The 25,840-nt window shown below is 45.2% G+C and overlaps 1 protein-coding gene and 1 pseudogene across 2 annotated transcripts in view; both read left to right on the top strand.

The window, feature by feature from the left end:
- The window catches only part of LOC114223716 (nucleotide sugar transporter SLC35D2 pseudogene), a 36,158-nt pseudogene extending 28,500 nt beyond the window's left edge, over positions 1-7,658 (top strand).
- Positions 7,659-13,423: 5,765 nt separating this feature from the next.
- Positions 13,424-25,840, top strand: part of GRIA3 (glutamate ionotropic receptor AMPA type subunit 3) — a 272,830-nt gene continuing 260,413 nt past the window's right edge. For both annotated transcript variants that reach the window (XM_088028930.1, XM_028122723.2), the window contains exons 1-2: positions 13,424-13,532; positions 14,707-14,865. In XM_088028930.1, the coding sequence (XP_087885056.1) occupies positions 13,424-13,532; positions 14,707-14,865 (268 nt within the window). The remainder of the gene's footprint in view (positions 13,533-14,706; positions 14,866-25,840) is intronic.

The raw sequence follows: 25,840 nt of genomic DNA, 5'->3' as shown, positions 1-25,840 counted from the left end.
TAAGCGTCTGCCTTCGGCTCAGGTCATGATCCCAGGGTCCTGGGATCGAGCCCCGCGTCAGGCTCCCTGCTCAGTGGGAAGCCTGCTTCTCCCTCTGCCGCTCCCCCTGCTTGTGTTCTCTCTCGCGCTGTGTCTCTCTCTGTCAAATAAATAAAATCTTTAAAAAAAAAAAAAGAAAGAAACCGGAAATGTTATACTAACTCAAACCTCCAATTCTTCTCAACTGCCATCCGTTCCTTAAGGGTAACACAAGGACTGCTTTCTGCCAAGTACCTTGTAGATGGTACCAACCACTTAGCTGACAGAATCCCGAAAAGAAGTCAGAAAGGATGGGTAAGTTTTGACGGCAAGGAGGCAAGAAGAAAAAGGTTATTCTCCTTTTGTCCCACCACATCTTTCCTCTACTCTTCTCCACAGTGCTCTGCACCTCAAAAGGCCTTGTCCTAAGCACAAGCTATGGCCGCTACTCTCTGAGTTTGCCAAATCTACCACCCAGATGAAAGGGCATTTGGTCTCTTCATTTTAGTCTGTCCATGAAATCAGAAACTTTTTCTCCCTTGGATTCCTCCTGACTTATGACCCATAATGTTAAACAGAGCACCATTGGATCTTGCTTTAGGTTAATTCATGCATTCATTCACTCATTTGACAAAAGTTATTTAGCATCAATTACATTCCACACATTTTTTTCTGGGTCCTGGGATTACAGTAATAAACAAAACAGACCAAAAAAAAAAAAGTCCCCATACTCACAGAACTCACCATCTTAAATAAAACAAGTTAGTAAATATCTAGTTAGAGTTAAGATATAGAACTACAGTATATTCCAATACCAAGGAAGTTGGTTCCCTCAAGTCTCCCTCTAGTTAGAAAAACAATAAAGTGTGGGGCGCCTGGGTGGCTCAGTGAGTTAAGCATCTGACTCTTTATTTTGGCTCAGGTCATGATTTCAGGGTCATGAGATCAAACTCCAAGTCAGGTTCCATGCTGGGCATGGAGCCTGCTTAAGATTCTCTCTCCCCCTCTCCTGCTGCCCCTTGCTCATGAGCTCTCTCTCTCTCTCTCTAAAAAACAAACAAAACCAATAAAGTGTTAATAATTTTCAAAAAAATGATTAGTTTGGGAATGTAAACATTCCATCCATTTATGTACTTATTAATCACACTGTTCCTAATTCCAAAAAGACTTGGAAATAACCTATAACATAAGACTTAGAAACTTCTTGCTTTAATTTGTTTGCCATGAATCTAACTTAAGCAAAAGTCAAGTATTGTACTCACGGAGAAGTGTAAGATTTCAATAGTCAAGATGCTATGGCTTTGTGCTTGGATAATTGGTCTGCAATTATTGGAAACACTCACAAGGTGGTGGTAATGATGTCTTAGTTTATAACCACATCAGAAGGGCAGGTTGATAATACAGGTATGATATACCTGAAATGAAGGTACAGTGTACTTCTCCAACCACAAAATTTTGTTTCTCAAAACCCTTGTGGCAGAATTCATGATTAAAGAGCTTAGGATGTTTTCAAGAAACTTTTTTTTAAAAAGATTTTATTTATTTATTTATTTGACCAAGAGACACAGTGAGAGAGGGAAGTACAAGCAGGGGGAGTGGGAAAGGGAGAAACAGGCTTCCCGCCGAGCAGGACCCTGGGATCATGACCCGAGCCGAAGGCAGACACTTAATGACTGAGCCACCCAGGCGCCCCTTCAAGAAACTTCTTAAGAAGGGTGAGATCTTGAGTGAACTCATGGAAGCCCTCATTAACTCATCCAGCACACCTTTACTGAGAAGCTTCTGGGTACCAAGCATTATGAAAAGCATGTAAAAATGAATTTCTGTGTTCACAAAATATACCATAAAGGAAGCATCCTAAATAAAAGGAAAAGGCAATGACACTTCTCGCATTCTAACTTACGCAATTACTCTCCATTTACCATTCCTTGTTTAATAGACGCTTCTCGGGGTCTCTTTCCTTTCAAGTTTGTATGAAATGCTTCTAATTTTGATTTGCATTAAATATGGGGATAGTAACGGTACTTACCTCAAAGAGTTAAGGATTCAGTGAGACAATACACTTAAATCATTTAGCAAGTACCTGGTTCCTGGCAAGAAATATATGTTAGTCATCATCATTGTCATCATCACCATGATCATTGACCTCGTTGTCATCATCATCATCATCAGGGGAAAAATCAAGTTAATCTGTATATACCAGAAATCTGAGTGAAGGCAGTTCAGAACTGGAGAGGAGTCACTTCCCTTTTACTAGCAAAACATGACAATGTTCTAAACTTTTAGCCGGACCTTTAAGGGGGACAGGGTGTGTGTTTGTTTTTGCTTTGTCTTCTGTTGTTTTGAATTTCAAGGCATTGCCTCACAGGGACTTTCTTAGTGTGGTGCCTCTAGATGTAAAATGATCTTCCCCTTAGGGAACTCAATGTGAGTTTGGATAGCAGGGTAGGTAAGATTGTAAGACCACTCTTTGGCCTCCTGCCAAGATACAGTGATTTTAAGTGATATTTTTTTTCTCTTCCTTTGTAACACGGAACTTCTCTTGGGACCAGGGCTACCCACTGGGGAGGCCAGAAGAAGTGTTGAGGAACTGTTTGCTGCCTCCCTGGAAGAAGACCTTTCATTTCCTTTAGACCCTGTAAGACCCTTAGTGAATGAGTTTCTCCCTGGTGCCTGGAGTCAAGAGCCCAGGGAACTGAGAAGGGAGGCATTCCTCCTCCAGAGCAGGCTGCCCTCAGGGCCGGCTTTGTCAGGCTGACCTGTGCAGTCTCACAGGGCCCCATGCTAGAAGGGCCCAGTGCTTGCTACCATGCTCTGTCGTCCCTGTCTTGAAAGCCTTTACGATTGAACAAGGGGCCCAGCATTTTCATTTTGCACTGGACCCCACAAATTATACAGCCAATCCTCTCTGCCCTGAAGAGTTTCTAAACACTGGGTGGACCTCATTAGTCTCTCTCCCTGCTGCTACTCAGCAGACTCCAAGCCATTCCCCACCCTTGAGTCCCACTAAGTGTGGCGGCTCAGTGAAAACTAGCTTTCTAACGAAACCTGCACTCTGAGGATCACTCTAGAGATATTTTCGTACCCTGAAGCACTGATGTCTAGTAACAGGAACTACAGGTAGCTTGCAATGAATTAAGGCAAAAGTAGCATAGGAAGTCAGAAAGCCTTGGTGTCAGGTGTGGGGAAGTGATGGGCATTCTGACCTGTCTCAGTGTCTTCACCAAAGAGCTATTGCTATAGAATGTCTAGAAAAGTAAAAGCAGTAGAAATTCTCTGAGAAAGTTCACATTTCCTTATTTAACTTGAGCTAATCAACTTTACCAATCTGAATGTCACAATATTGTGTGCGTTCTTAATGATCTCTCTCTCTCTCTCTCTCTGTCTCTCTTTCTCTCATCAGTGCCTTATATGAAGAGGAAGGTAAGATATATCCCCAATTCACAGCTCAAAACACTGAGGCTCCAAAAGAATAATTTGTGCCTAACTGCAATTAGAATCCAGGTTTTCAGATACCTGGTACAATATTCACATTTCTGGAAAGGTGTGTGGAAAACATTTGTTTTTTTAAACTCCTGGTCTGAGTACATAGAAACAGGGTTTCTTAACAGTGGCCCTATTGGTCTCTGGGACTGTATAATACTTTGTTGTTGGGGGCTGTCCTGTGCTTTATAGGAAGTTTAGCAGCATCCCTGGTTTCTACCTACTAAGTGTAAGTAGAAATCTGCCCCCAACCCCCCACTGCCATGTGTGATGATCAAAAAGTTCTCCAGATATTGCTACTTGTCCCCTGGGGAACAAACAACATCCAATTATAACCACTTCAGGAGAGCACTTCACTATTTAAAGGAACATGTGATGAATCCTTTAGTAAACTACTCTCTGGGCTCTCCAAATTTGTATTTCCACATACTAGATTCTCTTAAATTAGAAGATACCTCCTTTTCAAAGGAGAAAACCACCAATTTGGGCTGTGTGGGGGCAATCACCTAGAAAAATGTGATGCTTTTCTTTTCCCTCAAAATATTATGTTCATGGAAGTGATGTCACAAAGATTCAACAGAATATGCTCACAGCATACAGATTAGAAACATTTAACTTTAGCAAATCCAGCAATTCCTCTTTAAGAATTAGCTACAGTCAAATATCTGAAAATATAACTGTTTCCAGTTACGTTTTCATTCCCCTAAATACGCGGAATTCACTTTTAGAGCGGGAAACACAGACCTTCCTCTATCTAAGGGAGTGTGGAAAAAATACCTCATTCCTAAAGATAGCTAGGGTCAAACCCCCTAATCAAACAGATCAGAAACAGAAATTAAGTGGCAGATGTGGCAAACAAACAGATAGCAAGTCTTCCATCTGGCAATTGAAGCAACCCATAAGTCACCCATTGTTTCAGCTAGACAAACCAGACAGTTTAGCATCTAAACTAGGATACTTGTGAGAGCGAAAGGGGGCATTGGTAATAATTGTGCTGGGACGATGGGCATAAATTGAATTGTCCTGGGCAAACCAGGATGCCTGGTTAACCCTAGCCTTAGTTTGCTCATAGAAACACACCACTGCCAGACACTTGTCATATTAGAGAGCCCCAAATCTTAGTAGCTTAAAACAAAACCATTTATCATTTCTCACCCATCTGTAGGTTGGCTGTGGTTCAGCTGATCTAGACTGATCTCAATTGGGCAGCTCTGCTACAGACTGTAATAACAACGGAAATGGCTCTGTTTCTCACTTCAGGCCTGTGAGTCAACCGAGCCAGTTCTGCTCCACGTGTCATTCATCCTTCTTGGACCAGAAAACTATCTGGTATGTGTTCTTCTCATGACACCCACAGAGGTGAATATGGCAAGCAGAACTGCCATGAGTTTCCTTAAGACATAGGCCAGAACTGGCACACTGCCACTTCTAACCATGCACCACTGGCCAAAGCAAGTCACATTACCCAGCCCAAAATTAAGGAGCAAAGAAATAAACTGCCCCCAATGAGGCCATGATAAAGGTATGAATGCAGGAAGGAGTGAACAATTAGAGCACTCATTCAATCTAACACATATGCTTCACCCGTCCCAACCTCATCACCGCCACCCCCACACATACACATACCTCAGGAAGGGTGGGGGGAGTCTGTTTGCCTTTATACAGTGTGACATAATGCTGACTCAGTTCTTGACATACAGTCATGTAAGCTTCAGAATCCAGAGTCAGTTTCTAGTTTTCATAAGTACTCTGAAAAATGGAAATTTTTTTCCAGGAGAGTATAAAAGCATAACACCTCAGCCAATTGGCATCCAGAATTCCTCAATAAAATTCTCAAATCTGCTCAAACATGTACCCCGTCCCCAACTTGGGCTGGGAGGCAGGGCCAGTTTTAGGTTGGGGGTTAATTTCCCCCAGACTTGCCTGTGCTATATGACAATGACAGTTCCTAACCTTCCCAGAGGAGTAAAAAAAAAAAAAAAAAAAAAACATTAATAAAAATGTCAACAATAACATCTTTGGGAGGTAACCTGGAATAATTCACAATAAATCAACACTTCCCATCAGAGAGACATTGCAGCTTCTAAGAATGTCACTTTGTGAGAAGCAGGAGTCCCAAAGCCATGTGACTTCCATCTGCAGTTTGCAAGCCCATTCAGAGCCCACCAGGGGATAATTACTTGCTAAGATGTACCCATCCCAGCAGAATATATTTGTTATGATTCAATTCTCTCACAGCATGAAGGAGACTCTGGTCTGGTGGATGAAGCCCTAGAGGGATAAGAAACTCCATTCCCCACCACTTGGCTGTGTGACCTTGAGCTGTTCACTAAGCCTCTCTGATTCCTCGGTTCCACAGTCTATGGAGTAACACCCCAGACCTCTGCTTACCCTGAGAAGGACATGAAGAAGAGTCATTAGGTCCCTATCTGTAAAGATCTGAAAGCCTGTTTGCCTCTACCCGCAGGAAAAGGAATTACTTCTACATTCATTTCTCACCCCGAACACTCAATATAAAATTACTTTCTTAGGAGCAGAATTAAATATCAGGCAGATGTATCACAAACTGAATTTAGGGTGATGAGTTACTAAAATCGCAGAAGGATCTCACCACCGAGCAGCCTACCTCTAAAGGACGAAAGACAAGACCATTCAGCAAATTACCATGGGCCTGTAGAGATTTCAAGAGTAAAATGATTACCACCCACATTCATGAGGAGTAGACCTTTGGCAAGGTAGGGATCTTAGTGGTTATTGTGGGACACTGCAGATAGGATATAATCCTGTTCCCCCATGCCAAGGTGATTGGTTCAGGTAGCTCAGGTCTAAGCATGACATTACTTGACCACAGGATTCGAGTCATGAATGTTCATGTGATTCATTTTGAACCAGTGATGCAGATGTGAAGATAAGACATGCTACAGACATTTTGCCATCATATGGTAGGCAAAAAAGGGGGGGGGTGAGAAAAGAAAAGAAGTTAGGTCTTTGATAAAATTTTTGAACTACTGAGTCTAATCAATTCTCAAGTAGTCTTACCTCTATCTCTTCCAAAGATGTGAGTCAATGCATCTCCCTTATTATTTAGACCAGTTTTAGTGGGTTTTGTCTTATCTGAAGCACGAAGCATCCTAACTGATATAGGAACTGAAGGCGTCAAGAGCATGGTCACTAGCCCTGAGAGTCCCTAAAGAAGGCAATGTGAAAGGCCTCTGCATGGCTGCCCTCCCGGGTGGCCAAGCTGCTGTCGACGCTCTTCTACAGGACCTGCTCCTTCCTCATCGTGCTGGTCAACAAGATTCCCATCACCAATTTTTCTTGGAATTGGACAGATGGCAGCTATCATAATGATACTGTATGTATCCAAACTAAATAAAATAATTCACTTCCCTGATTTTGACAAGAAAATTCCTGTGAAGCTGTTTCCTCTGCCTCTCCTCTACGTTGGAAACCACATAAGTGGATTATCAAGCACAAGTAAATTGAGCTTGCCGATGTTCACCCTGCTCAGGAAATTTACCATTCCACTCACTTTACTCCTGGAAACCATCATACTTGGGAAACAGTATTCCTTGAACATCATCGTCAGTGTTTTTACCATCATACTTGGGGCTTTCCTAGCAGCTGGTTCTGACCTTGCCTTTAACTTGGAAGGCTATATTTTTGTATTCCTGAATGATATCTTCACAGCAGCAAATGGAGTTTATACCAAACAGAAAATGGACCCAAAGGAGTTGGGTAAATATGGAGTGCTTTTCTACAATGCCTGCTTCATGATTATACCAACTCTTATCATTAGGGTCTCTACTAGAGACCTTCAACAGGCTACTGAATTTAATGAATGGAAGAATGTTCTATTTATCATACAGTTTCTTCTTTCCTGTTTTTTGGGGTTTCTGTTGATGTACTCCACAGTTTTGTGCAGCTATTACAATTTGGCCCTCATAACAGCAGTGGTTGGAGTCATCAAGAATGTTTCCATTGCCTACATTGGAATGTTAGTTGGTGGAGACTACATTTTCTCTGTGTTAAACTTTGTAGGGTTAAATATTTGCATGGCAGGGGGCTTGAGATATTCCTTTTTAACTCTGAGTGGCCAATTAAACCCTAAACAACCTGTGGACAAAGAAAACATTCCTCTGGATTTGAAGAGTTAGAATCTGAGGCAGGATTGCCAACTGGGAACTTGGGGGTTGGGGGTACATTCCCCGCTGTAGGAATGTGAAGCCAGATGTTCTGGTCACTGACAACACTCACCCCCCTGGTTATAGCACAACAGGAATGTCTGCCAACTACGAAGAGAACCTACCTCACATACTACTGCACAGTGAGCCATCCTCAGCCCCAAGAAGAGTATTTGGGCAAAGCCTTATCATCTGAAAGTGAATCTTTCAAAGGAGACCATTGATTAAAGGGATTGTAACCGAGTGTGGGCAGAGCACTGACCGTTTGGTCACCTAGCCACATCTCTGAGCTGTTGTTCACCAGTACCAGGTGCGTTTAAGAGGACAGAAACGGCTTATGGTGTGAGAGTGGTTATTATCAGCACATTTGCTTTCATTTCAAGGATCCCAGCCAAAGCGAAGTGCCAGTGAGAACAATTTTCTTTTCAATTTAAACAAACATGTCTTTATTTTAATAAAATTAGCCAATTAACTGCAAGTTATTTGTTAGCTCTGATTTGATCATATATGTTGGTATCTTTTCCAAATCATCAAAGTAAAATAAAAAATAATTTATATATATAAAAAAAGAAGAAGGCAATGTGAAAGTGCTTAGTCCAGAGAGAAAAAGTTGGAACAGAGGTACTAAAGGGGAAAGATCATCTCCGTAATTATGCCCCTGCAAATACTTCCTGGAGATATCCTTAGGGCAAAACAAATGAGTTGTAAACACCCTTCCCATCTACAAAAAGCAAGCCAATCTGAAAATAATTCAAGATAAACAATTGCTTCCATGGCCATGCTCACCTGGTGAGACTGTCTCCTCCTGGAAATTGCTATGGATCCATTTCTGGGCATATCAAACCCAAGCTCATAAGACCTCTCCTCTGAGCTACACATAAACTCCCACCAGAAGCAGGGCCGACTAGGCCCATGCCTAGAATTTCAGCTCTGCAGGGCTGTGGATTTATTCAGCAACACCAAGGATGACATCTACATAGAGGACTTCTACAGAGGTTCCTGGAGGGGGAGTAGAGAGAAGACTGAACGACAGAGAAGGTAGATGGAAGACCCAGGCTTTCTTATTTGTCACACCCAACCTGGGTCTCCAGATATGACCGACTCTATTCTTGCCAAAGAATCCAGGAATGAAAGTGCAAGAGCCTGCCATAAAGAATCGGGAGTACCTAAAGTAGTTTCTTGATTAGAATTGTAGGCTACAGTTTTTCTGACCCTAAGATAATCTTGCCTCCTGGAACCATAGGACCATAGAACAGGAGAGAAGTAAGGGTCTTTAGAAATCACCTTGTTCTACTTCTTTTTTTGATGGCATGGGACTGAATCTGGAATAAGGAAAGTACCTTGTTTCAGTTCTTTGAACACCTTCCTCTGTACTCCCATGGTACCTGGTGCTTACTGTTTTCACAGCACTTACCATGTTACATTGTCATTGCCACTGAATACATCTGCTCCTTCTCGGAACTTGAAATTCACTGAAAGCAGAAATTCTCTTGCTCCCTTACCTCCCTGGTACCTACCAGAGTTTGTCAAATAGACTAGACATTTGTAGGTGGTCCAACATTTGCTGAGGATATCAAAGTTTCAAGTCCAACAGTGAAGAAGTTATCTTTCTATTAGGCAAAGGATATAGAATCTTGGTTTCCTTACTTTTAAAGGGTACAGCAGTTTCCTTCCAGTGAATCAGGATGATTTTTGTCATTATTTTCCTTATTTCACTTACATGTCAAGTGAACAAGTATGAGGATCAATGTCTAGTTAGATCTTCTCCCCCAAATCCACTGGCCGACATTTCTTTCTGCTTACCCAAGTGCCCCTATCCCAAGCCTGAAACGAACAGAAACCTCATGAAGAGAAGCACTGTTTTCCCTTTTGTATTGTAAATGTTAAAACTTCGTATTTTCAAAAAAAAATAATAATTGTATCTTCCTTCTGCCTCAACATCCCCACAAACCAAAAGGGCTGGGAGCACCCTGCCCAGGTGACAGGGCGCCCCACTGTGATAAGGATGGCCCCTGCCACAAGTCCCCCTTCTTGCCCTCCCCTGACTGTGATCTACTGTCATTCAAACGTACCAATGAAACCCCCTCATGCCTTTTGCTTGTGTGTTCCATCCTGATAAAAGCACTTGCCTATGGGTCAATCTCTCTCTCTCTTTCTCTCTTTCTCTCTCTCTCTCTCCCCCCATCTGCGTGCTTGAGCCCACTCCTTTGGTGCTCCCCTGCCCTGTGTGGCCTTCCTTCATGGCATACAGTGACTCCGTTTCTCTGAAACTTGTGAGTATAATAAACTTTTTTTTCTGGTGCCTCTCTTGTGTCCCCTCTTGTGGCTACACCTGACTCAACCATTTCATGAGTGAATACAAACAACTTCTCCATAAGAACTGCAATGAATTCTTGCTGCTTCAACTGTCTCATAGAGCTCATTTAGAAGTGCCGACAATGGGTCCTAAGACTACCAGGTAATTCCGAATCCAGCAGAGATCCCTCTTAACCGCAGAGAGAGAGCTAGATGTGGGGCTTTGTGGGCAACTTCAGGCGGCTATGATGCTGCTAGAACAATCTCTGGCTCCTCACTGGAAAAACAAAGCTGAAGTTCAAAAAGCATCTCACTGCTTTCTTGCGTGAGGGATTGAATGCAAAAGAATTTGCATGTATTACACGGACTTTTCAACCAACAGCAATATGCCTAGTTCAGCACTGGGTCCCTGATGGCTCAGAGGAGACTAATTCAATTCTGCCAACAGCTGCCACTGGCAGCTAAAAGTTAAAAGAGTGGCAGCAGATGCAAGAGAGGAAAACAGGTAGTGGGCAGGGGAGACTGAAAACGGGAAGGAGAGGTGCCATTTACAGTGATGAATCCAATGGAGGAATTTCAAGTGCAGAGGCATTGAAATGCCTTTCTTCTGCTCTTTTCTTACTGATCCACCCCGTTACTCTTCAAGCCAAATGACAGTGAAGATGGCCACAGATCTCTTCATCTACCTCTTCTAATGGCTAGCCAAGCACGGATGGGGACCCGGCTGCTTTCAGGAGTGAAGTGAGGTGTGCTCCATCCAAAATGTATTGTCTCCGCACCTGAAATCAAAACTGAAACTCTGCATTAGCGTTAGTCCTTTGGGTCAAGGTACTGAAGGCTCCTATTACAATACAGCTATGTTATCTAAAAGGAGGACCACATAGTGCCTGGCACAGAGTAGAGGTTCTCTAAATGTCACTTTTCATAGCAAATTGGCACTGCCTGCCATTAGAACCTTAGTAAAGATTCATCTACCAGATTCTCTCCTGTCTCCAAGGCCTCTTGAGGAACCCTGATGGGAAGATTTTGATGGAACACTGGCAAGGCCTTGGTAGTAGGGTGTGAGGTCTGGGGATGGTGGAGAAAGGGAAGGCTAACAGCCTGAGGCACTCTGGGGAAGAAAGGGCACTTTTAAAAGGTGAGAAAGAGGGAAGGGAGTTTGGAAATTAACATTTATTGATTCTTCTATGAGTCAGGCATTTGAATTAGATGCTTTTGTATCCACTATTTTATTTAATCCTTATTTAATCCACAACCACTTTATAGGGAAAGAAGTAGTAATATTCCCATTTTGCAGATGGTAAAACTGGAGTTCAGATTAAGAAAGTCGCTCAAGGTCACACACTGCCTATAAGTAATAGAATATAGACTTGAACCTAAATCTGTCTCCTAAGCCTGTATTCCTGAACCATGCCATGTCACTCTCCATACTCGTCAAGGGGTGGCCAACATGGTCTCTGCTACCTCCTTTGCCCTAATGCTCCAATCACTTGCAAATTCAGTCTCCTGTGACAGCCAGGTTTCTCCCTCATTCTTAGCCATGGACTATCCAAATGGAGATAAAAAGATTTCCATGAGTGGTGGGATAGAAAGAGATTTTGCATTATCAAACTGGATATAAAGTTGGGGAGAGCCTAGAACCATTTTTCTGGTTGCTCAAGGGTTTGGAAATTTTCTATTCCAGGCTCCAATCTGTGTCATGCCAAATCCAAAGTTCTGGAGTCACTGGTGGACCAGTTGGGCCCCTGACCCAAATCCCCTGCCCCACACATACTGTGCATCCTGTACACTGGCCGGAAAGTTCATTTTTCCCATAGACCAGGAGGAGAGGATATGAAGAGGAGAGTAGCTGGCACCGAGAGGAATAAAACTCGTCTCTTCCAGAGTAGCTGGGGTAGGAGTGAAAGACTTGGTAGATAAGGAAGCTTCTTTTCTCCCACCACTGGAGAACGGGGCTAGGGAGAAGCATCTATAGTCCCACACAAGATCTTGTGGAGGGGACCATCCCCCAACGGAGATCCAGACCAAAATGCCTGACTTGGAAGGTTCTTTCCTCCCCTTAGAACAGGGAATAAAAGAGGACTGGAGGAGAATCGATAGCCCCTGGGGTCATCAGTCAGGGGCCCAGGCGGCTTCGTCCAGAGTCTACAGCAACGGAGCAAAGCAGCTAGGGACAGTTTCCTCCAACCTTAACTTTCAATCCCCACCCTTATCCCAGCACATTCCCACACCTCTCTCCTCCTTCCTCTGTGGGACTGAGCGTCCTTTTCCTTAACCTTTTAGTTACCACTTCCATGCACATACTTTTCTAAGCCCTCCAGAACAGTCAGCCCCACACTGCCCATCACTGCCTTCTCCCTCGCCGCAAGCCCGGCTCTGCACTTGGGTAAGGGGAGGTACTGGCCTCGCAGAGCCATGGGGGTGTGCGGGGGGGGGGGGGTCAGTTGTTCACCGGCCCTCGGATCTCTGCTGTAAAAACTGAGCGGCAGGGACCAGGCATGCGCAGCATCTTCGGGCGCATTGTGATGGGAACTGCTTCTCCGAGTCTCTACAAAGACTCCGGAGTAACCGCTAACCGCCCCCTCAAGACCCCCGTTCTTTAAGACAGACACACAAACGCAGAGGCAATGCAGCTTTTCTTTCTTTTTTTCAAAGGGCCAGTTGCCGCTTGAAAGGCTAGCCCACGTGAAGACTAGTGTATTTCTATCGATCCCATCTCCGGTGTTGACAAACGCCAGCGCCGAGGCTTTGCAGTCCGGGGCTGCAGTTTGCAGTGGAGCTAGGCGGTGTGCGGCTTTAATTCCACGTCAGATCAACTTTGATCAATATCCCCCTACCGGCCCAATTGGAAAAGCCCAATTCACCGGCGGCGCTGAGCCTTTCCGCTCTTTCCTTCTTTTTTCCCCTTTTTAGACCCACCATCTTCTGGGGGAAGAAAAGTCTCGGATTTTCTTTATAATTTCTTTCTTTTTCTCTCTCTCTTTTGTTTCTTTGGGTTTTTTTGTTTGTTTTGTTTCTCGGTGTTTTGTCTTTTTTTTCCCGGTATTTTAGGTTTTTATTCTCTCTCTCTCTCTCTCTCTCTCATTCTCTCTCTCTCGTAGTGATAGGGAGAGAGATCGCTTTGGCGAACCGAGCTTGCAGCCAATGAACCCGCCTTCCAGATTGGTGTGAAGACAGAAGTGAGGTGGGGGGCGGGGAGGGGGTGTGAGAGAGCCTGGAGAGGGAACAAGAAAGGGAGAGAGAGAGAGAGAGAGAGACTGAGAGAGAGAGAGAGAGGAGGCGGTGGAGGAGGAGGACTAGTGTGGGGTGGAAAGGAAGAGTGAGCGAGAGCAAGTTGAGGGGAGGGGGTGTAAGAGCCGGCGAATTCTTTTTCTTTTTCTATTATTATTTTGACGACTCCTGAGTTGCGCCCATGCTCTTGTCAGCTTCGTTTTAGGCGTAGCATGGCCAGGCAGAAGAAAATGGGGCAAAACGTGCTCCGGGCGGTCTTCCTTTTAGTCCTGGGGCTTTTGGGTCATTCTCACGGAGGATTCCCCAACACCATCAGCATAGGTAAGCGCGAGCAAGCAGCCAGTCGGGCCGGGCTCCCCTGCGCCCGAGACCACTGCCCCGGCGGGGCTGCTGCGGCCGCGGGGCCCCATCCTGCATGGCCAGGGGAGGCGACCGGGGACGGGGACCCGGCAGGAGCCTCGGGGATCTAAGCCCCAGGAAGCCGGCTGGTCTGGGGAGCGGCGGGGACGCGAGAGGGGTCTCCTGGGGCTGGGGGTGGGAGCGGTGGGCTCCCGGGCGTTTCGGAGAGGAGCGGAGCAGGGGAGGCGTGCGGGAGGCCGGGAGACTGCAAAGGGGCGAAGAGTCGCGGCTTTTCGGCTGGCTGCTCTGGACTTTGCCATGGCGTGCGTGCCGCGGCTGGAAGTTGTCCCAGGGTGATGCCGCCTGTCTGGCCGCGCCAGGGCGCCCCGTCCCGCGTGTCCGTCTGCCGGAGACCGGCTGGAGCTGGGGGAGCTGGAAGCCACCCCCCCCCCCGGGTCCCCCAGACCCGGGCGGCAGCCAGGGTCGGTGGCGGATGGGGCAGGAGACGGGTGTGAGGCAGGGAGCCGTCCGAGCGAGCGGGCGGGCGGCGAAGTCACGCAGACCACGAATTCATGAATTACCGCTGTGTCTGTCTGGAGCCCGGCTCCCGGGCGCTGGGAGAGAGTTCTCTCAGCTTCTGTCTTGTATTTTCGAGTCGAGAAGTTAGAATTGTTGCCGTTACTGAACCAAACCCCCGTATTGTCCAGGGGGGATGGGGGGATGGGGGGATGGCTGCCAGGAACAGGATGGGGCAGCAGGGGGAACGGAATTGTTTTTCTTGCCAACCCTTCCCTTTGCACCAGGAAAAGATGAACCAGCTTGTGGAGATGGGCGTCGGGGTGAGGGTGGGGGGAGAAGTGGAGAGGAAGCTACTGCCGGAGAAAGAACCGAGTCCCCAAAGCAGCCCCCTCTTCCCCCTCTCCCCTTTCCCCCTTGTCTCTGGCCTCTTCTCTTCCTCTTCAGTCAGGAGGAAAACCAGGTTTCTCTTGGCCAAAATTTGAGTTCACAAGAGTCTAAAAAGACACACAGGTTGAAAATCAATAATCACCGCACACCCCAGTGCCATCGAGAGATATCCCCTATCTGTAGTGCTCCCCAGTTTCTAGCGGGTGCTGGGAGGGGACACGAACCAAATCTCGGTTCCTTTTGCTTATAGGTGGACTTTTCATGAGAAACACGGTGCAGGAGCACAGCGCTTTCCGCTTTGCCGTGCAGTTATACAACACCAACCAGAACACCACGGAGAAGCCCTTCCATTTGAATTACCACGTAGATCACTTGGATTCTTCCAATAGTTTTTCTGTGACTAATGCTTGTAAGTAGACCTGCTTTTCCTCCCTTTTGGGACCTTCGGGACCTCACTTGCATTTTGCTTGTGGGACTTGGGGTCTGCGTGTGTGCTGGAGGGGGGGGGTGATTGCCTCAGTAGACATATCAGGGGCTCTCCTTCAATCCAGGTTTCATGCGGCATAAATCAACTCCGTAGGTTTCTGCTGAGGGACTTAAGGCAGTGCACAAAACTCTGTTGTGAATAATGTTAGATGCAAAAGTTTTATTCTCCTCCTTGCTAAACTGGCGTTCCCTCCCCCACACTCCCCTCTTTTGGCTGGAAAAAAAAAAGAAAGAAAAAATAGCATGGTGGTTCAGGGAAATTTCTTCAGATGGGATGAAAAAAAAAGAAAACTCTTAATTGAGTCAATTCAGGATGTACATTACTTGATTGTTAAAGCTCGCGCCTGGCTGTAGAAATGAGGTGGATTTGACAATCACCTAATATTTAGGAGCCAAATATGAGAAATTCTGCAAACAAGTGACCTTGAGGCACAGATCAGGCTGGGTTTCCTGGCCTCTTTCTGTCCTACGATATCACCTTTCTTACTAAGAGAGTTCTGATAAGAACTGATAAGACAACAAACTCATTACAAGTGATGAACGCCTGGCAAACTGAAGGGAAGGGAGAAGACAGTGCTCCGGTTACTATTTGGGAAGCTACTTCTGCCTCCCCCAGTATTGTTCACCGCCCCCCCCACCCTGATTCTTCTTAGAACAAAAGGTGGAGGGGAGGGGGGAGGCTTGCAGCAGAAAACCTGAATTTCAAAAGGGAGGAATTTCATCAGCCCCAAAGCCATTTCTGAAATACCTAGTTGTGCTCTGTGATTGTTCCTCTGGAAAGGGGACATTTTGAGAAGTAAAACCACGGGAACCCAAATGACCAATAGCCTGTTGGACACAGGTTTTTCTTGAATGGAATGTTTTATGAGAAAGACTGGTAATTCTTCATCTAAGCTTATTTTACTAAAAGTTTTCACAACAGTGAGGCTGATGATGGCATAAATATGTTTTGCTTTTACGGCTGGTGTAGTTTGGCATTTTGGGTTTTTTTTATTTTATTTCAAGAGAGAAATGATATTTATGTTTCATTGGGGGAAACTTTGTATATAACTTCCTTCAGATTCTTCTGCCTCAAAGGATATGTGACTTCCAAAAACTGTTGAAAGGGTCACCGAGGGCACAGGTTCCTTGGATTTGAAGGCTGAGGTCAAGGGGATGGGGGTGAAGTACTTTGCAAGAGATGTGACACTTCAGCAGGTTTAAGAAAATTTTAGCTGAAGGTACAGATCCTTATATGAACATGTTCTGAGATACTCTGTATTTGACATTCATTGGCTTTCCGACATTGACAAAAATAGGAACTTATTAATTCCAGCTAAGTGTGAAAGTTACAAAATGTCTGTCTATACTTTGCATCTTATTTCAGTAATCCCAGCCTGTCGCTACAGCACTTACAACACACATCTGACTCTTAATCCTGCAGCACTGTGATCTTGTCAAGAGGCTGAATCTCAAATGCAGCTTCCTAAGTATCAATTAGAACAGATTTAAAACCAAATACATCAAACTAGCAGGATTTATTAATAATAATGAATAATATTTATTTCAACTCACTTTAGTGTCTTTCCACTGATGAGGACTGGGATAAGAGTGCCAATTAACTTCTTAGGAATGATTGATTGATTTCCAAACTCTTTGGTCCTGTTCTTCTATGGTCAAATCGGATTGACACCCATCTGCTAAGGGCTATCGGAACCCTACCAAGTAGGAAGAAGGAAATGATCCTTGCCCTGTGAAAAGCTCAGGCTTGAGAACAATTGAGGCAATAAGTCATTCATATTGGTGTTGAGTTGCCTTAATGTCTTAACCTCCCAGGACAATAAAAGAACAACCTTGGGAAAGGAAAAGAAATTGATCAGCTCCCATACCCCTGATCCACAGCACTTCTGTTTAAAAGCTTACAAGGCTAGGTTATGGTTGGGGGCTTGAAAATGTGGGATAATGGGTGTGGCTCACTGGGCAACGAGAAAGACAAAACAAAAAAGTGACCCTGCTTTTAGTTATGCCAAATACACATATATGCCCACAAAGACACGCACAGGAGAAATATCCAGAAACCAGTGATGTGTACCCAGCTGCCTGTTGCACTCTCAGACTTTACAGCTCAGAAGACAGAGGAGGAAAGCTACCATCTTCTCTGGTCCCCGAAACAGTTCCTCTCTGAATGTCACAATCATTGAATGGGGGCCAGATCCCAAAGCTGTCTCCGGGCAGCTGCTGCTTAGAAGCTTAGTATGAGAAAGATGACTAGTCCAACCACAATCTGATAGTCTCTGAATGCAGAAAACAGCATTTCTAGGGTCCATGGGAGCCCTGGAGGTGTAACTCATCCCCCCCCCCCAGGCTTAACTGTTCTTTTTCCTAGAGAAATAGAGATCATATATCTCAGATGCTAACATAATAATACTAGTTCAGGACTAAAGCCTGGCAGGTGATCCCAGGTTCCATTCTTCCAACTGATTGCACTATTGTGCAGAGAAGAAACCCCTGGATCCTCTTTCCTGCCCCTTCCTGGAGACCTAGGGAGAACTGGAGAAAACCCCTGATGAGTCCAAATCTGGCCACCCACCTCTCCTATCTGGTTCAGTATGGAACAGGAAGGCAAAAATTAAAAGAAACTTTTCCCTGTTTCCATTCAGAATTCCTAGTTTCAGCCCTAGAATTGATTTCTTCCCGTGATATTCCCTGCATCCCCAATCTTGGGCGGGCACACACTTTCCAAGGCTTAGGTATGCAGGTAAACTCCTGAAGAATAAACAAAGGGTAATGCTTTCTGTGTGTGTACCTGCTCCGCATCCCCTCCCCCAATGTATTCAGAAGGTTTCCTCACAATGAATCCCGGGCAGCATATTTAAAGACTCTTCTTCACCAGCAACCAATTTTTTTTTTTTTTTTTTTTTTGCACAACCCCCAAGAGGTTTACTTAAGATAGACTCCAACTTCGTTCTGTGTCTTAAGAGGCCAATAAAAGCCTCTTTGGCTTTGAAACGTGGCTCATTTGGGACCTCGGTTCAGAGGTGAATTAAAGTTTATTGAAGAGACTCATCTGATTTGAAGCACATGTTCCCATTTCATAGAAATTAATTGTTTGCTATCTGACTTTTCAGTTTGGCTAGATGACCCCAGAAAGGAGGATGGTGTGAATATATGGTTTCAGGATCCATGCGTTCACACACACAACCAGGGTGTATAAAAAGAGATGTACACACATGTTTTTAAGTTACATGTCTGTTCTTGAAAAACCCCATCTGATCCGTCCCCGGGCTTTGGGGGTTGTGGAAACACCGAGGGAGGGCCGGGTCTCATTTGCATGGCTTTGCTGCCCTGGTTCCTCCGGAGGTGCCTCGGATTCCCTTGAAGTCCCCTCCCCTGTCTTGCTGCTGTGCACTTGTAGTGCACTCCACACTACATCGCCCCAGCCTCTGCAGTGTCAGCTCATTAGCACACAGATCTCATATTCCCTCTCCGCACTGTCATTGCAAAAATTGCTGTTGTACACCTTTACAGCCAACAAATGTGCTCGTGGATTACGCACTGTTTGCAAGAAGCAAGGAAAAGGCAAATGTAACCTTAAAGGTTATTCACCACGGAATTGTGCTCTAAACGCGTTGGCTTAAATAAAAATCTGTTGATGGAGGCGCAGTAGTGATGGTGGGACTTCGGAGTGCAGGCTCTAATGGAGCCCCAGGCAAAATCCCTTTGGCTGCCTAAATCTAACTCATCAGCTGCACATTTTTATTCCATTATTTTTTTTTCGAGCCCCGTGAAATATACCTGCTGAGAGCACGCTCCCTTTATAACTGAGCGCATTTTGCTACCAAGTGTACTTAGCTGAGACAGGTTTCCATCTCTTTGCCCACAGAGTCACAATCTAATTATCTAATTATTCTAATTGCCAGGATCCATTTAACCGTTTAGGTCCATTTGGAAAGGAAATGTCTCCCCTGATCTGCCTCTCTGCTCTTGGGTGGGTTTGGTTTTGGTTTCGTGTTGGTCTCTTTCACGGAGTCTTTGGACTCAGGGTGAAGACCTGCAGTATCACTGCTCCTGCCCTCAAACAGATCTGCGTTATGATAACGAGTGTCGACTGCTCCAGCCCCACCTCCCACCCCCAGCTCCCCATCTTTGTGCCTCGGCTGCTGTCCCTCTCTGTCTGCTGCCTGGTCTTCAATAAGCTGCCTGGCTTAGCTCACTTCTTGGTCCCTCTGGCCAGCTGGCTTAGCCCACTGAAGCACGAAGAGGTCGCCTCTGTGGTGCCAAAGACTTAAGTCACCTTCTCACAAGGTTTATTATGGGTTTTTTTAAATCTGTTTTTTATGTGGAGAGGAGGGAGGAAGGTGATGCTATTCATTTGGGCCGTAAAAATAGATGGCAATCAGCAGGCTGTAAAGGTGAGCTTCTAGCAAAGTGTACTGCCTCCCCTAGAAGGCAGCTTCCTGTTATCTACTAAGTGGGGGCGGGGGGGATGGGGGGCGGTGGGGGGAGCGGCCAGGAAGGGTTTGAGTGGAAGGAACAAAGAGAACTATTGTTCTTTCTCTGTGCTTACAGCCAAATGAGCCACGGGTTTTCTTCCTTTCCGCAATTTTAACTTTTTCCCCCTAAAATGAAACTAGTTTTCTACATCCCCCCACTTCGACCTCTACCCGAGGTTTCTGTAACTCTGCCTTTTCCTCCCTACTCCGCAAGATGGAAAGAGAATAGTGGGGGCTGGTTGAGATTTTTATGTTCTGGTTTTGGCTCCTGGTGGATTTATTTTGAAATGTCATTATGAGGGGTAGTCAGAAGTGATTGGCTGGTTTCATTTTAAGAGACTGGAAAATAAATAAGGCTCCCGAGGCGTTGTTGTTAGTCTTCCTTTGTGGGTAGAGATTTGTCATTTTTATACGGTGGGTTAAAGGATTAACAGACAGCATGGATTTTCAGAGAGGGCCAGAATTTGAGAAGGAAGCGTTCTTAACTTTGGGGGAGTAAACATGCTTATTCGGATGCTTTAGCTTTGAGCTCCTCAGATTGAGACCGCAAACAGATTTGAAGGACCTTTCACAAAACTTTCTACCTTCTCTGCGGGTCAGGAATATTATCTGCATACCTTACCTGATCCATTAAAAGAAATCACATTTTGACTTTGTTCCTTTGGCTTTGATACTTCGGGTCTAATTAGATAAAATGTCCACAGGAGGGTGCAATTAAAACCCTAGGTGGGGGCGATGGGTGTTCTTCAGCACGAGTGTGGGAGTTGTGCAGACGCACAAGGAACTCCCTCCCGGCTCGGGAAATGTCTGGGCTCCAGACGTAGAGCTACAAATAGCCTCAGCCTGTGTGTGGGATGAGTCTTGAGCTAGGGCAGCAGCCCCCCAAAAGGGGTCAGTACTTGGCAAAAGGTGAACACAGGCAGAATGTGTCCTCTTTCAAACTTCTACTTCTTCTCTTGCCATAATTTGCCCCTCCGGGTCTGCCTGCCCAGCCCACGGCTTTTTGCTGGTCTCTGAGTGACCCCCGACTCTGGTATCCCATTCACGATAAACTGACCTCGGCACTGTTCTCCGCTCTGGACTTTTCTGCTCCTTCTCTGTCAGAATATCCCCGTTCTTGATCTATCCTCTTGAGGGCCTGCACTCTACTTTGGGGTGACAGTATTTTACCCTAATACAGGAATCTAGCTGAAAGTGGCTGATAAGGGGTTAGTATACCTAATGTGAATATTTGCTTTAAAACCAGAGATTGTGGGAACCATAATGGTTCAGTTTCAAGGAAGGAAAGATACTCAAGTGGGTGTGTTTCTGGTCGTGATGCACAGAGTGGCTGTTCGCTCTACCCAAAACAAAGATCAGCTGGCCCTGGTCATGGAAGACCTCTACAGGCCAAAGTAAAAAGTTACCTGCACGTGGGTGGTTCGGTGGAAGTACACCCAAGGCACAGGGCAGGTACAACTTCACCATGTTGAACTTGGCCTTTGTGGTAATTGGGAGAGTAGCCACAGTTCCTAGGGATTCATTTTATTCAGAAGGCAAGTATGTACGGCTTTTTTTTTTTTTTATGTCAACCATACCTCGATTAAATGGTCTAAAAAAGTGTGAACTTTTCATATGTTCTACCAAAAGAAAAAAAAAAAAAGAGGCTGTTGTAGAATTGGAAGGTGCCTCCGTGGGCATCAGCGGGAGATACACCAGCATGGGACGGAGGTCATAGGGGGGAGTAAGGTAGTGAGGAAGCTGACACACAGAATGCAGGGATTACAAGGCAGCATTCCCCCCTCATGGACACTAAATGGTAGCTCCGGAGTGCTAAGGAGAGGAAACAGAGCTGGCAAGGACCCCTTCACCCCATGGGACACAGTTTAGTCTAGAACAGCACCTCTCAACCTTTTATGGGCACACTGATCACCCGGGAATCTTGTTAAAATGAAGTTCCTGATTCAATAGGTCCGCAGTAGCATCCAAGAATTTGCATCTCTGGCAAACTCCGAGGTGATGCCGATGCTGCTGGTTCTCAAACCACTTCGATAATGAGTCCAGAGCAGGGAGACCGTGATTACCAAAGAAAAAGGCTCTCCCAGACAAGCTCTTCCCCCTATCTGTACCTCTTGGCCTTCCAAGGAAGTTTCTGTAAGAGACACATTTGGCTCATTCTGATTCAAGGATGTCCCTATCACATTCCCAGGAACCCTGTGCCCAGTTCAGCCATGTCTGTAGGTGATATGATTAGATGTCTGATGAGAGCGTCTACTTAAGGTTGCTTTTCGTAGGGATTTGGAAGAGACTGGAAAGCAGGCTGAGAGAGGAGGTAGCTCATGAGCCAGGATGACAGAGTCTTGGCTCCTTGCCACACCCTAAAGTGTCCCTTTTAGAAACAACCTGCCCGAGAGAGTTAAGGTTGGCATGCAGTGGCATCTGCCTTCCCACTTTGCTTCTCAGCTGTCTGACCCCCCCTTAAACAGGGTGAGAATCAAGAGGTACAACACAACTCGAATTCTGTCTGGTTCCCTAACAACTGAAAAATCGACTCCATTTTCAAGGCTAGTGCCAAGAACACACTGTGAGGTAGAGGGGAGGAAAGGGAGGTAAGGTCACTCTCGAACGTATCTGAGCTGAGGACTGCTCCAGAGAAGTCATTAGAAGCTCACCCAGTGTCATTCGAAGGCTGCCCAACGGCACCCTATTACCCTAAATATTGCCCCCTTTTGGCGGTCGGCCATTAGAAATGCCACACTGTATTTATTTGTGGTATGGCACTTCAAGGCCTGTGCTAAAATGCAAGCATACCATCTGAAAGTGAATGAATTAAATCCTTATCAGCCATTAAGGTTCCAACCAGAATTCTTTGACCAGGTTACCACCTATTACCTTGCAGAATCCTTAGAGGAGTTTTCCAAGACAGGTAAGTGCCCCCAAACAAGGCACCTTCCCAAGAAAATGGGGGCAATAGATGGTGGGCAGTCAGGGAGCACAGGGAGACTCTTGAAGATGAGGAAGAGTCCCTCAAATACATTTCACCTATTTGGCAACATACGACTTTCTCCCTGGATAAATTCTGGGAGTTTCTTCACTAAGATGTTAGTTGCCTTTGACCCTGCAAGTCCCACCTTTTTGATAGTGGTGAGTGTATCCTCTCTGCCACGCATGGTTGTTTGCTGCAACAGATGATCTCAGCCTCTAGATTCCCCACAATTACTGTGGGATATTTTCGGAAGTAAAACCAGTTTGTGATGAGGGATGGTGAGGATTTTTTAAACCTTTTTAAAAATGTTGCAATCAAAACTAGTTCCCTTTCAATTATCCATGATTGGCTGATGTACCTTGCCAATCAGTTATTTATTGCGACAGGGACCTCATTCTTGCAGCTGCCCAGAAAGGGATCAGGCTACCGGCAATGACCGAGACAGGAGGCAACAGGACCCAGCCTGCACAGCAGTAATTGTGTGGATGTGGTTGTGGGTCTCTGTGTGGGTGAACACCTTTACACATTTAAGATAGAAAGGCTGCCAACATCTACAGTCAGCCAGAACCTGTTACAGAGTCTCAAATATTCTTATATTTCATTGTTATCTCCAAAGCTACTTGTTCGTTAGTTTAAAACAGTATTTCTTGAATTGGACCACTTGCATCAAAATCGCCAGAGATGTTTGTTAAACATACAATTTCCTAGGTCACACTCCAGATGTTTTAAATCAGAAAATATAAGGATAGGCCTCTTTTTTTTTTTTTTAAACAAGCTCTATGGGTGATTCTAATGCACACTCACGTTGGGAATCACTAGTTTAATTAGCCCTGGTACTGCAAACAGAGATCTATGGATTCAAACTGAACATTTGTTGAGCACCCACTAAGCTCCGGGCATTGTACCAGGCACTTTCATATACGTGACTTCTGTAAGCAAGCGAGGTGCTTTTGGCCCATGCGAGCATTAGTGAGTGGCTCTTAGGTTGGAAATCCAAGACTTGAGAGAACTAAGACTAACCTCAAGTCACAGTCTCTGAGGTAAACAAAGCAAAACTGCTCTTTGCAATGGTAAGTAGAGATGAGGCAATGACTTGATTTTTGACTTCTCTTCTTTGCTTGTTAGCTAATGATCAGTCCTTAGCCATGCTATAAACTAGGTGGTATGGCAAATGCCAGCCCATTTGTTAAAAAAACAGATGCACTGCACTCACTTTATATGGTATTCATTGTGCCATCCTTGCTATCAACAAAGTCTGAAATAATATTGACTATCATTCATTGAACCCATACTTTGTAGAAGACATGGCACTAAGACTTCTACATGCCTTATCTCATGGAATCAGCCCAACATTGCTAGAAAGGAGGTACTCTCATCTTCATTTTATAAAAGAGGAATCGGGGGTGGTTCAAAACATACATGAGCAACTAGCTCCAGGTCACACAGCTGGCTAATTTGTGAGGCCAGGATTCTAGCTGAGGTATTGCTGCCTCTAGAGCCTGGACTCAATTTCAACTGGGGTTGAAGTCTCCAATGATTACAGGGGCCAGGTGGATCGCATAAATGTGTCAGTTGGGCCAGGTGTGGAGTGGTGGGGCTTGCGGCCATCTGGAGAGTCCATGCCCCTCACCCGAAGACACCTAAATCCATTTTTTTAAAAACCACTGTGGGACAAACAGAACATCTGCAACAGGCCTTGGGGAAGGTGTGAGTCTCTGCCGTCTGCACTGCATTATCCCCCTTCCTCTAGCAGCTAAGTTGCTAGTTGAGGGAAGTTCTATTAACTTGTCGTTAAAAGTACTGAGAAGATCAGAAAATCTCTCCTGCACAAAAGAACTATTTGACCTTCTCCTCCTGGTGTGCCATCAAGGTACCTCAATATGGCAGAACTTTCTCCCCTTGGTGCACACACTTATGGTCCTGTATGCATACACTGTATATCCAGTGGCCTTTCGTGGTTGATTAACCATGACTAACCTTCCTCCAGGCAATGCTGAGGCGTGCAGCAAGAGCTGAATGCTGGCACAGGGTCATTTACAAGTGCCCAGCAGGTCAGAAGAGGTACTACCGGGGGTGCTGTAGGGGAAACTGCTTAGATTCTGGTAAATGCAAATCCCAGCTCCACAAATGGGAGGCCACCAGGTCAAGTACAGCCCTGCCAACATTCACCCAGGGTGGGAGCTTCCCAAACACCCCAAGACAAAGGCTTATTAACTTTAGACCTGGGTCCAAAATAGAGACGTATAGTTAGTTGTGTGGAGCTGTATAAACTGACCTAAGGCAGTTTGGTCATTCAGATGATTGGGTATGTTTTGTTGGATATCAGTAACTTGCCATTGTTAAAGGGAGGACTATAGGTCTTCTCCCCATAACCTCACTATCAGATTTAAAAGTAAGCCTTAGACAAAACTCTGTTTCTCATTAAAATAGCAAGCAGGCATAAAAATAATTGGACAGCCTGTTCTGTAGGCTCAGTCAAGTCCAGCTGCCTTTCCTTTTAGGTGCTCCAACAGCACCTTGCCTGAAGGTTCACTTGGGGCAGACAAACAATATTCTAGTGGTGGGTTGCAGGTAACCAAGAATCCTCTTTAGTGGCTGCCCACAGGACTATTTACAAATTAACTCTAGGGTACCAGTTCTAAGGGATAACACTGTAGAGCTTATTAGATCCTTATATCTTCTTTCTGCTAGTTTGGGACCACCTCTACCATACTTCTAGCCAATCAACATATATTGAACACTACCGAGGTCACCAATGAGAAATTTAATGTTAATTTTAAAAGCCTGTGGTGTTCACTAGAGATAAAGATACCCGAAGTGCTTGTAGGACCACTTCTTGGTTGGAATTTTTAAATGCTAGATAACCACTCCTGCACTGTGTATTTCCCAGTAAGAGTAACTGGACCCCGCCCCCTCACCAGGGTGTAGATTCAGACTAAATAACCCACATCTATACCACACAATTTATGTTGAAGTCTTATAAAGTAAATTACAGAATATATAACACTTGAGCTACCATGTTTCTTATGGCCTTGGAAAGCAGTATAAACTGTAGGGGATTAGGGGCATGGTGAAATGAACAATGGAGCAGGATTAGGAGACCTACCTGGATGACCTCAGCCAAGTCACTCTTGTTCTCTGTTGAAGTTTTTATCTTTGGTAAAATGGGAAGGTTCTTCCGGATGATCTCTAAGGAGGCTTCCATTTTTGACACCTACCATTCCCTCTTGTCTAATCCCTCCCATCTCCTCTTCTAGTAACAGTCTCACTTCATTTCTTACTGAGGAAAGATCATCTAAAATGAAAGCCCCTCAAATTCTTCATCTACATCTAGAAACTTCTCTTTATATCCATCTATTCTCTGGCTTTACAAGACTATGATCCAACTAATAAATCCTTGAAACCAATGGACAGGGCTTCTAGCCAGTTGTGGCTTATCCTGGCTCGCATCTCACCTCTTC

Source organism: Eumetopias jubatus, unplaced genomic scaffold (assembly GCF_037043125.1).
Source record: "Eumetopias jubatus isolate StellerSeaLion01/CBP00866 unplaced genomic scaffold, mEumJub1_p1.0 scaffold_11, whole genome shotgun sequence".
Taxonomy (NCBI): domain Eukaryota; kingdom Metazoa; phylum Chordata; class Mammalia; order Carnivora; family Otariidae; genus Eumetopias; species Eumetopias jubatus.
Note: the sequence above shows the minus strand (reverse complement) of the source record. Positions and strands in the feature narration are given on the sequence as shown.